General features: G+C 42.0%; 1 protein-coding gene across 1 annotated transcript in view; it reads left to right on the top strand.

Annotated features, from left to right (window-relative positions):
• The first annotated feature begins 1,317 nt into the window (after positions 1 to 1,317).
• Positions 1,318 to 13,492, top strand: part of LOC146073298 (uncharacterized) — a 43,358-nt gene continuing 31,183 nt past the window's right edge. The window contains exons 1-3 of the mRNA XM_083180476.1: positions 1,318 to 1,359; positions 7,238 to 7,971; positions 13,010 to 13,056. Of these exons, the coding sequence (XP_083036602.1) occupies positions 1,318 to 1,359; positions 7,238 to 7,971; positions 13,010 to 13,056 (823 nt within the window). The remainder of the gene's footprint in view (positions 1,360 to 7,237; positions 7,972 to 13,009; positions 13,057 to 13,492) is intronic.

Below are 13,492 nucleotides of genomic sequence, written 5' to 3' on the forward strand. Positions count from 1 at the left end.
GTTGAAGGAGTCCCAACCTTCAGGTGTACAAGTGTACACAATGTTAGCTTATGGGGGGGATCTTAGAATGCACACCCGATTTACATGAGGTGCTATCATGCTGGGTTTTGTAGTTCTGCAAAGAAAGACATGTGGTGCAGATGCACACTCCATATTATTAATCAAAATCAATCAATAATAGAGGTTCTTGGTATATTCATTGGCCAAGAAATATTTGCCCACCAACCAGCTTCACGGTAACTTCATTTCTGGTGGGTCCCTAATACTAAGAATCTGGAGCGCGGAACCCCAAGAAGGCCAGCATAAGCCAGTCACCCCAGGGCAGCACACAAGTGAAAAACTAAGCTATAAATTTGTGTTAATAAGAAAGAAGCAGGAGCTAGAGGTTAAAAAGTGTAGTGCTAGGAAGTATAATATTAGTGAAAATAAATAGTGCTAAATAAATGTTAGGGTGTGCCACCCTGAAAGCAACTCGGTTACACCAACCCAAGGGGGGCCGTGCCCCAAATCCATCTCCAGGACTAGCAAATAGTGTAAATTTTTAGGTATTACATGAACGAGTGGTGTCCGCAAAACAATACTTGCTTATGGACACCGCATATTTCTTGCCTTTTTGTTCGCGTGCAGTCGGTGTGCTGTCCGAATGCACGCCTACCAGAATGAGTGCACTCCATCGTGTCCGCCCATGTTTACGCCCAGATTAGCCCACTTTGAAACTACGCCCCTGTGTACTTCCGAATGACGCCCATAATACGCCCATATTTCCCGAGTGATTGCGGTGCACATTTCTGTACGGTATTAGTGAGAACAAGTACGTAGACCAAGCGTGGCACATGCGCATAGCGTTGCCCACGCATGCGCAGACGGCTAAAAAAAGCCATCCGAAAGTATTCGGAAATTTACGCATCGACCAGAATAAGGCCCTTAGAGAGAGGGGAGGAAGACACTCCGTCACTCCTAGTGACCTCCAGCAGCAGGGGGGGTCGGGCTCTGCTGTCAGTGCCAACCTCGACCTCCAGCAGCAGGGGAGAGGGAGGTGTTGGACTCAGCTGCCCACTGACCTCCAGCAGCAGGGGAGGGGGGCCTGGCTCTGCTGCTGTCACCTAAACTCCAGCAGCAGGGGAGGGGGGCCTGGCTCTGCTGCTGTCGTCTGAACTCCAGCAGCAGGGGAGGGGGGCCTGGCTCTGCTGCTGTCGCCTGAACTCCAGCAGCAGGGGAGGGGGGCCTGGCTCTGCTATGGTCGCCCGAACTCCACCAGCAGCAGGGAAGAGTCTCAATGCTTCCTCTTCTCTCCCATAGTGCATGCCCCTTCCGGTGATGTGTGTTGCGGCTGCTGCTACTGCAGAACACCGGAAAGAGGTACAGGAGTTCTTCACATAGATATATCAGATCTGAAACATCGTGGGTGCTAAAAAGCACCCACGATGTGCCCATGATGGGTTAGATTCCGATGTATCTTATGTTCAGCAGGTGCGACCATCTGATCCAATCCGATGCGCACGGGAACGCGCATCAGATTGGATCAGATGTCACAAACATCCGATTTTGTGCCGATTTTACCCGATTTATCGGCCAAAAGTGCCGATATTGGGTGAAATCGGCCCAAAATCGCATAGTGTATGGGGGCCTTAAGTGATACATAGGGGTGAAATGTAATAGGATGATAGATTCAGAAAGTGAGAGATTTGGTAAGAAGTCTCCAGTTTTTCTTTAAAGCGGCAATCATTTACACTGCAAAATCAAACTAGTTTTGCAATATAAATGATTGCCTTTTCTTACCAAGGGGGAGATTCTCTATGCCTATCGCATATTTAATTATCGCATATGCTGTAACGTATGCGATAATTAAGGCAAAGGACAGCTCTTGCGTTACGAGCTGTCCTTTGCGGTGAGAGTCGCCGGGTCCCAGCAGGTCCCGGTGGCTCTCCCCTCCTTCCCACACCCGGCATTGCTGCTGCTGCGCCGGGCTCTCCTCCTCCCTGTACCCAGAAGAGGATCAGTGCAGGGAGCAGGTCACAGGTCCGGGCAGCACTGCGCTGCGCTGACACAGGTGAGGGGGGAGAGGGCGATGCGGGGCGGCGGGGGGTCGGCACGGGGCGGCGGAGGGTTGCGATAGAAGCCCATTGGCTTCTATGGGGCATCGCCAGATTTTTCTGGCGATGACCCCCGCCGGCGTAACCCGGCGGGGGATGCTTACAGCATCCCAAAATGCGGTAAAAACCCCGATAACGGGGTTTTTGCCGCATTTTTAGCTTAAAAAATCTCCCCCCTAATCTCTCACTTTCTGAATCTCTCATTCTATTAAATTTCCCCCATAGTATCAACATAATTAATTACATTGTATTAAACAACAGTGCCCTTTACATCACCTTACTGGGATATACAAACTTGTTTCTATCGCTCTGAATGTGATTCTTTAACATTGATGTTTTGTTTATCTCTGTGACAGTTATATATGTGTGTGTATATGTGCAATATTTTAATATATCATATGGAAAGCTTAGTTTTAGTGTAACCTTGTATAGGTGGGAAAAACTCCCCTTCCTGTCCATTACTGGTTACAAACTCTAGAACTTGCCTAGCTTTATCACATGTCCTAATGTAGATAGCCACTCATACTATTTTCAATTAATATCTTCTATTTGTGAATACAGGAGATCCATTTAAAAGAGTGCCCCAACAAAAAGAGAGTGATTTTCCTTCTATTAATTATATGTAGAACAAGTCTTTCTGCTGAAACTCTGCCCAGACAATAGGTGACTCCTAAACTAAAGGTCCCATTGGTGACATTACAGGAAGTCAGAGGCTGCGGTGATCTAATTACGATACAAGGTGGTGTTACCCTGCCAGGGTGTAATTAGCATTTATCATTGTAGTAAGTAACTTTAGGAATATTTACACCTCATTTACAAGACAATGAGCTGGGCAGGAGGAGCTGCTGTGGTGAATGACTATATACCAATGTTATGTGACCCTATTTTACATGTGACCTCTCAGTGTAAGAATTCCTTCTGGGCATCCTGGGAACTATTGGGGAGAGATGGGGAGGAGTGACTATAAATAGGCTGTATCAGGCCACTGGGAGCTGATGGAGGAGCTGCTGGATCAGTTACTGGTTGGAGAGCTGGGAGGACGGAGGAGTAAGAGAGAGACAGAGGAAGGATCCCCAGAGTAAGGTAATTATATTATACATAGGATTATGCTGATAAGTACACAATCGGTTTTACTATGCTTTTGTGAATATTGCCTTGCTATTAGTAATTACATTTTATTTGACCAGTATATAATTAGTTAATATTACTATATAATAGAATAATATGGCCTTATCCTATGCGTGACATTGCAGTTAAGTATTCATAAATCAATATACAAATTCATGAAAGTTCACATTATATTTCTAAATATATTAAAGGGACTTTATCATTTTTCATCTAAATTGTATGAGTGATGGGCAATCATTGGGATCAGGGCTGCCATCAGAATATGTGGGACCCAGGACTGACATAATAGACAGGGCCCCTCCCCTTTCTCAGACAGTCAGCAGCACTGGCCACACTACTCAATCTATACATTGCTACATGGGAAATGGGAACTTTGTTTATGACAAATTACACTTTATAGACTATAATCCTGGGCCCAATTTCTGTCTGGGACTGGATAGAAACTTCTCTGAATGAAGAACACTTAACACCAGGTGTATTTGATATGTAGGAAGGTTATGTTTCCACTCTACCAAGGGAATTCCAGTGTAGAATAGCAGATGCTCTAAAATATTCCACGTGGTGTGAACAACAGAGAGTCTTGGGAAATATTCCCTACAACAAATGACAGGAGGTAATTTTAGCCTTCTCATGTGCAGCTCCTCTCACCCCCTGCCCCTTCCTTATCTTCTCATCCATTGGCTTATGATATTTTTAGGGACAGCAATACTGCTATTATCTCTACAAAGGTTTCTTGGAGGAGTTTTCATGTATTAATTCCTCATTTATGACAAACTGCATCATATTTATTTGGTATACTAGCTGACCCGCCCGGCGTTGCCCGGGAAAACCTTGGGGTTTTTTTATTTCCAAAATTGCTGAAAAATGTAATCTTACAGTATGCTGTGCCAAAGACCTAAGATTGTAATTTGTTGTAGATTTCACCATAATGTTAGAATGTGTTTGCATTGATACTCAATGACGGCAATGAATTCAGGTGTGGTGGTGTTGTTTGAAACACAACGATCCTGAGTTGATGAATTCTACATCCACTCCTGAGATTTAGCACCTATGACATAGCCTCCAACATCTGAGGGTCAGAAATCGGTACAAAATCAGAAAGGGATGTGGCCACACCTCCATTTCTATACTTTCAATGGTACAGTTTCTAGGATGTGTAAATACAGGTGCTGAGTGCGTGGAGACCGGGGTGGGCATTACATCAATGTGTGCATTGATAAGGTTTGTGTGTAAGAAGTTGAAGAATAAGACTGAGATAAAGATTTTCCATGTTAAAGTGTACAATTTACTCAATAAATCATGAAAAGATATAAGTGTACATAGAGATACAATAAAAAAAAAAATTCTCATCAACTGGGGACCCCCTGTAGGTGTACCAAACACCAATTATGCCCACAATATCCATACCCCTCTCCACTTATATATTTGTTTGGCAACCCACCCCATCCAAACAATTATCAGTTTGAATTAGAATTTATTTTTTAAACCTACTTTTATTTCTTGGTTGTACTTCTATGTACATATATTTTTTTCACGATTTATTGAGTAAATTGTACACTTTAACGTGGCAAATCTTCATCTCAGTATTATTCTTCAAATTCTTACACTTATAACATTCAAACGAATACATGCAGTGCTCATGCCCATCGACCAAACATTATCTATGAACCAAAAGAGTCTGGGACACCCTCAAGGCAGAGCAGTGCCTAACATACAACTGACAGGGTGATTGCAGTGTACCCACTTTGTATTGATCAAGGGGTGCATTGGCCTGGACAAAGATTTCTCAGTGCAACTGGCTGGGGAGCGCAGTGACAGGCTGGAGGACTGGAGAGACGGATATGCGGAAAAAAGAAAAAACGGTACATTAGGTACAGTTTTTATTTGCTGGTACAGACTGTTAAATAAACGTCAATTTTTTATGTGTTCTGTGTGTTGTACTGTTTTTGTGTGTGTGATGTAGTGTATGTGGTTGTGTGTGTTGCATGTATCTGTCCAATGCGTAAGTGTGTGAGGTGTGCTATGTATATACAGTATGTGTATGTTGTGTCTTTGTGTATATGTGCAATGTTTAAGTGTGTGTTTTGTGTATGTTGTACTGTTTTTTGGGTGTGTATGGTGAATGTGGGTGTGTGTTGTGTTGTTAGAGGTATGTTATGTGTGTGTGTGTGCTGTGTGTATCTGCCCTATGTGTAAGTGCGTAAGGTGTGCTACGTATAAATGTGTGTGCCGTGTGTATCTGTGCAATGTTTAAGTGTGTGTGATCTGTGTATTGTACTATTTTTGGCTGTTTGTTGTAGTGAATGTAGGTGTGTGTTGTGTTGTTAGAGGTATGTTATGTGTGTGTGTGTGCTGTGTTTATCTGCCCTATGTGTAAGTGCGTAAGGTGTGCTACATATAAATGTGTATGTGTGTAGTGTTCCGTGTGTATCTGTGCAATGTTTAAGTGTGTGTGATCTGTGTATTGTACTGTTTTTGGCTGTGTGTTGTAGTGAATGTGGGTGTGTGTTGTACTGTGAGTGGTGTGTTATGTGTGTGTGTGTTGTGTGTATCTGCCGAATGTGTAAGTTTGTGAGGTGCGCTACGTATACATGTGTGTGTAGTGTAGTGTGCTGTGCCTATCCTGGCAATGTTTGTGTGTGTTTCTGTATCTGCACAATGTTTAAGTGTGTGTGTTTGTTGTACTGTTTTTGGGTGTGTGTTGTAGTGTATATGGGTTTGTGATGTACTGCATGTGGTGTGTTATGTGTGTGTTTTGTTGTGTGTATCTGTCCAATGTGTAAGTGTGTGAAACTCGCTTCGTATATATGTGTGTGTTGTGTACTATGTGTGCGTATGTGGTGTACTGTGTGTGTGCACGTGTACAATGTGTACATTTGTGTGTGATGTGTGGTCTATGTATATCCTCATTTATTCCTAATTGTTTAAAGTCTCCACCATAGTGTTAGAATGTGTCATTCATACTCAATGACAGCAATGAAATCAGGTGTGGAGTTGTTCCTTCGCAACGGTTTCCCAGATCGTCGATTCTTTTCCCAGATCATCAATTAAGGCAAATTAAAACTTGGTGTTTTTTAAATTTCTAAGTGAAATTTCCCAAAAACGGCTTGGAGGTGCACACCACTGGGTACAGAGGTATCTTGTTGCAGAATTTGGTGGCTCTGAGTGCCACGGTGTGTCCGCAATGCAACGGACACGCACACACACACGCACACACGCACGCACACAGACTCTTCAACTAATTATATAGATTAATGGAATGACATTACTGACTATTAGATTGTGCTATTTCTTACCCACTGTATTTGCTATGATATACCATTTGGATGTTTGCCTATTGCCATGCATATATATATATCAGGATCACATGCATTGAATAATATATTATTACTTGTCAAGTTTTATGCGATACAATTTTATTTGAAAGAAGAAAAAAATAACTAGATCTACACCTGTCATTTTTATATTTTCAATTTTGATTTTTTTTTTTGTGTTACAGATAAAATACAGAAATTCTTCTAAGAAAATTACGAGACATCATTGTTAAAAGGACATTATTCTCTGATCAAGCCAACTATAGATAGTGTTTTCCTATACACCTCTGGAGGATTCACTAAAGACATTCTCATTTTTTGCATGGGAGAAACCTTCCACAGCTAATTTGTAATTTATCGAATACATGATGAGTCTGACAGGAGAGAGACCACATCTGTGCTCTGAGTGTGACAAATGCTTTACACGTAAATCACATCTTCTAATACATCAAAGGAGTCACACAGGAGAGAGACCACATCCTTGCTCTGAGTGTGACAAACGCTTTACACGTAAATCACATCTTCTCAGACATCAGGAGTCACACAGGAGAGAGACCCCATCTGTGCTCTGAGTGTGACAAACGCTTTACATGTAAATCATCTCTTCTTAGCCATCAGAGGAGTCACACAGAAGAGAGAACACATCTGTGCTCTAAGTGTGACAAATGCTTTACATGTAAATCGCATCTTCTAATACATCAGAGGAGTCACACAGGAGAGAGAGCACATCCTTGCTCTGAGTGTGACAAACGCTTTACACGCAAATCACATCTTCTCAGACATCAGAGGAGTCACACAGGAGAGAGACCACATCTGTGCTCTGAGTGTGACAAACGCTTTACATGTAAATCAGAGCTTCTCATCCATCAGAGAAGTCACACAGGAGAGAGACCATATCTGTGCTCTGAGTGTGACAAACGCTTTACATGTAAATCACATCTTCTCATCCATCAAAGGAGTCACACAGGAGAGAGACCATATCTGTGCTCTGAGTGTGACAAAGGCTTTATACGTAAATCACATCTTCTTTGCCATCAGAGGAGTCACACAGGAGAGAGACCATATCTGTGCTCTGAGTGGGACAAATGCTTTATACGTAAATCACATCTTCACAGACATCAGAGGAGTCACACAGGAGAGAGACCACATCTGTGCTCTGAGTGTGACAAAGGCTTTATACGAAAATCACATCTTCTTAGCCATCAGAGGAGTCACACAGGAGAGAGACCACATCTGTGCTCTGAGTGTGACAAATGCTTTACATGGAAATCAGAGCTTCTCATCCATCAGAGGATTCACACCGGAGAGAAACCATATAAATGTGCTGAATGTAGCAAGTGTTTTATCACCAGGCAAGCACTTGTTCGGCATCAGATGATTCACACAGGAGAGAGACCATATAAATGCTCCGAATGTATCAAGTGTTTTTCTCAGAAGTCAACTCTTTCTGAACATCAAAGGAGTCACATAGGAGAGAAACCATTTCAATGCATTGAATGCAGAAAGTGTTTTACAGACAAGCGAAATCTTCTTCTTCATCAGAGGATTCACACTGGATAAAAACACATTAATGCTATAAACATAACAAGTGTTTCACTAAGAAACAAGGGACCTTATTCATGTCTGTTCGTTTGAACCCCTTCGTTCGCAAGGGGTCCGATGTTGGGCTATTGTCACAGCATAAGATGAAATTTTACAGCAGATCCGGGCGGCTCTGATGTTATGTGTCTGTACATGTGCATTGTCATCTGTAGGGGACTGTTCAATGGGTGCACACACACAACCTTGAGGGCAGGGGGGGCAGGTGGTGGTGGACCGGACCATTGGCATATGGATAGAAACAGCGCTTGTGCAAAATAGTTATAACAATTAATTGTAAATATTTCATATACATAAAAAAATATACTTTTTAAAATTTGTATAAGACAAAAAGAAAAATAAAAAAATAAAAAACATATAGTAAATCTATCTACCTCCTGAGGAAGCCGCTGACTACTGTAAAGAGGCGGAGAAACGCGTAGAGGAGTGCAGGGGAAATCTTCTGGCAGCTACTATCTGGAACCGGTGGAGAAATCTTGGATATGACCGTGCACTAATTAGGATTGGACCAGCCGGTCGGAGTTTACCATCGGGGTCTGGAGGCCGGAACCCATGCCCACAGATTTACATAAGTATAAAACCTTGTGCACATAGGTGGGACTAATGCTTGGAATAACCCATTTGATTTACTAACCCAGTAAGCTATTGCTGAGAACTAACTGCATGCATGCTAACAACTACCATGGCCATTTAAAGGGACACTAACAGCTTTATGCCAACTAAACCGGCTTATCACTGTCTGAAGTTTTACTATATGTTTTTTTTTTTTTTTTTTTGTCTTTTTGTCTTATACAAATTTTAAAAAGTATATCTTTTTATGTATATGAAATATTTACAATAAATTGTTATAACTATTTTGCACAAGCGCTGTTTCTATCCTTTTGTTTTTCTGTGTTGAACTCTAGGGGTTTGGTAACTCCCCTCGAAACAGCTGTGGTGCAAAATATTACAACCTGCGCTGGGATAGTGCTTTGCATAAAACTTCATTGGCGTATGGGAACGCCCAGCACTTAATGGGTGATCCCTAGATAACACTGGGCATTATCATGCTAATGTGCCAATGATGCGGGTACAGGGGCAGGCAGATGATATCACCGGTTGTCAGCTGCCTGCCCACTTCCTTCAGAATTCTCACACACATCTAAGGTAGTTCTAAGCAGATGTGCGTGTGCCTTCCACATCATTGTAGGAACACCTGCTGTAAGTTGGGGTGAGCAGCCCGGCATTCTCAGGTGGAGTTTGGTGGAAGCAACTAAAAGAAACCACAAAAACTTGTTATACATCCAATGAGTCACACAGGGGATCAGCCATATACATGCTCTGAGTGCAGCAAGTGTTTTACTAAAGAGATCAACCTTATTACTCACATACATAGTCACTCTGAGGGTCTGACTGTTGCATGCGAATCAATAGTAAGTTATATCACCACATTATGTGTTTCAGGAAGATAACTTTAATGTTACAGTAGGAATATGGCAATGAGTTGATGTAAATCCATCTTGCTAAAGACAGGAGAGCTGTGACCAGTAAGCTGGGGGCTGCTTTTCCCTTGGGACAATCTCTCTGTTGGGAAATAGAGCTGCAGTATAACAGACAATGACGATGTGGCTGCCATTACTGTGCCCTGTAATATACAGCTGTTCTGCTCACACTGGTGCTGGGGCTAGTACAGGAAAGAGCTGTATATCCATTACAGAGTCCCAGCAGCTCCTCCCAGTCCCTATTATACCTGCTTATTCTGTCCCTCATACATTCCTATTGCTGTATTACCGCTCTCTGATTCATATACTATGTATTATATTGTATAATGGTGCAACTAAGACATCAGTCCCCTGTATCCCATAGTAATCAATGATTATACAGCAGTTTGCTTGCTGGCACTAGGTGATGAAAGCTGATATCTGGTTGCTGTGGGTAACAGCACATATTTTGTTTTTACACCATGTTATGAATAAAATCCCATTGATAACACATTGATTACCATGTTTATGATCAATAACATAATTAAAATGACTTAGTGACTATAATCAAACAATATCAGTAACTACTATTTATGTTACTGACAGTTATCCCCATAATACTTGTTGTTGAATAAATACTGATCCTTATAAATTATATGATTCTGTTTTTGGCTGCTGATCTAATATAGTTTATAAGTATTAAATCCCTTTGTACATTGTTCTACAATTTAGAAGATGGGACCAGGGGAGATACAGATGGAGCCACCATCATCTAGCCTGCCTATGGCATTTGTCCTGCCATAAGTAGCACAGCATGGTGTATGGCATATGGCATTATATACCAGCAAGACCAGTACCATATAAAACAGGAGATTCTTGGCTTTCAGGGCTCCAATGAGTATAAACATCAGACACATCTCACCATCACCTGACTACTTATAGGTAGAGCTTAGGGCTTCTATGAAATTACCCAACACTGATCCTGTATTGTCCTATATTACACTTTCCCACAGATTTTCTTTTGATAATAGAATTGGAATCAGCGCTACTGCTGTCACTGATAGTACATGGATGCTCCTGTTCCATAGTCTGATCCATGGCTGACAACAGGAGGAAAGATATACATGATATTACAACATGTGATCACCCAGTGATACAGACAATAGAGGGGCTGCTACCCTGTAATTCAGACACTGATTGCATAGAATAGATTGCCTGTATATCATATCTAAATAGTTTTTATTAAAACAAGTATTAAAACAATAGAAGAGATAAAATGACACACAGGTTTCTGCACACAGATGTATATTAGGAAATGTCTCTGCTTGTCCAAGTGATTCTCACCAGACCGATTTTATGGGACAACCGATGATGTCTGACTCCTAGAAGCACAGTCCAAGCATATGTTGTTACAGTATCTAACCACGTGGGGATAAGTTTGGTGATGTTTGTGATGTAAATGATGGTCGATCCTATAATTATCTATATAATAATAACAGTCCCAATGCCAATATCGGAGTCCCAATAGAAACTGCATCCATACTGGTCCTGGTCTGGTCCAAGCAGAGATGGATGTCCTTAATTTGGGAAAACAAGTGTGTGCAAGGAGTTGGTTATATAGTAAATCAGAGATTTGGGGCCAGAAGGAAGTGTTCTGGATGATAGATGCAGATCATTTGTCTATTAGGTAAAGGGTTAGATAAGGTCCTTATGTCTTTAACATTGCACAAGTTGTGTTTTAGATTTATTGTTGAAGAGTGGAAGAGAGACCATAAGGAGATACATTGGAAGATCAAAACATTGTTCTACCTCTCATTCCATATACAGGATATATAGATAAATCTATCCCACTTTTAGCATCAAATAGTCACAATAAAAAAAAAGGTACTTTTAATCTTATGGCATCAGGTCTATCACAGCGGGTCGCATCACATCGCATCACATGCAATGCGAATAGACCTGATTTTTAATTGTACAGGCACTCTGATTGGTGATTACTATGTTAAATGCTCCCTATTGTTAACGCCACCCCCACTATCAATGCCAACCCGAAGAGTGGCGAGCGCAGCGGTACGCGTCCTCCGTCCTTTTCATACCCCCACTATCCACGTCAGCATGGAGTTGATTTAATATAGTGTGGCGAGCGCCGCGAGCGCCGCGAGCCACCAAGCCAGAAGCGTGGCGAGCGCCGCGAGCCCCGTGAGGGGACGCGGATTACTTCACATGTATTCTGCATCCCCTCACAGTGCTCGCTACGCTCGCCACACTATCTAGAATCAGCTCCACGCCGACGTGGATAGTAGGGGTATGAAAAGGTCAGAAGACGCTGTGCTCGCCATGCTTCGGGTTGGCGTTGATAGTGGGGGTGGCGTTAACAATGGGGGGGGGGGCATTTAACATAGTAATCACCCATCAGAATAGCAGATATTCTAAAATATTCCACGTGGTGTGAACAACAGAGAGTCTTGGGAAATATTCCCTACAACATATGACAGGGGGGTAATTTCAGCCTTCTCATGTGCGGCTCCTCTCACCCCCTGCCCCTTCCTTATCTTCTCATGCATTGGCTTATGATATATTCATGGACAGCAATACTGCTATTATCTCCACAAAGGTTTCTTGGAAGAGTTTTCATGTATTAATTCCTGATTTATGACAAACTGCCTCATATTTATTTGGTATATTAATGTAATGACATTACTGACTATTATATTGTGCTATTTCTTACCCACTGTATTTGCTATGATATACCATTTGGATGTTTGCCTATTGCCTTGGATATATATCAGTCTCACATGCATTAAATAATCTATGATTACTTGTAATGTTTTATGCAATACAAATTTATTTGAAAATAAAAATAACTAGATCTACACCGGTCATTTCTATATTTTAAATATTGTTTTTTTTTCGTGTTACAGGTAAAATACAGAAATTCTTCTAAGAACATTAGAAGACATCGCTGAATGGACATAATTCTCTGATAAAGCCGACTATAGATAGTGTTTTCCTATACACCTCTGGAGGATTCACTAAAGACGTTCTCATTTTTTGCATGGGAGAAACCTTCCACAGCTAATTTGTATCTTATCTATGACAGGATGAGTCTGACAGGAGAGAGACCATATCTGTGCTCTGAGTGTGACAAACGCTTTACATGTAACTCACAGCTTCTCATACATCAGAGGAGTCACACAGGAGAGAGACCACATCTGTGCTCTGAGTGTGACAAACGCTTTACATGTAAATCACATCTTCTCATCCATCAGAGGAGTCACACAGGAGAGAGACCACATCTGTGCACTGAGTGTGACAAATGCTTTACATGTAAATCACATCTTCTCAGACATCAGAGGAGTCACACAGGAGAGAGACCATATAAATGTGCTGAATGTAGCAAGTGTTTTATCACCAGGCAAGAACTTGTTAAACATCAGAGGACTCACACCGGAGAGAAACCATTTCAATGCTTTGAATGCAGAAAGTGTTTTACAGAAAAGAGAAATCTTCTTCTTCATCAGAGGAATCACACAGGATAAAAACACATTAATGCTATAAATGTTGCACGTGTTTCACTAAGAAACAAGGGACCTTATTCCAGTCCGTTCGTTTGGACCCTTTCGTTCGCAATGGTCCGATGTTGGGCTTTTGGCACAGCAGAAGATGACATTTTAAAGCAGAGCCAGATGGCTATGATATTTAGGGTCATTTCTGCTCATGTGCAGATGCTGGCTGCGTGCAACCATGTGCTCACACCCAACCTTGCACGCAGAGGGCAGGGGGGGGACAGGGGGCAGGAAACTGGTCCATTTTCATATGGGAACACTCAGCGCTTCATGGGTGATTGTCCTACCCCAGCAAAACCCACCACAGAGTTGTGGGCCACCCCTCAGCTTCT

Source organism: Crinia signifera, chromosome 4 (genome assembly GCF_055691185.1).
Source record: "Crinia signifera chromosome 4, ASM5569118v1, whole genome shotgun sequence".
In the NCBI taxonomy this organism is placed as follows: Eukaryota; Metazoa; Chordata; class Amphibia; order Anura; family Myobatrachidae; genus Crinia; species Crinia signifera.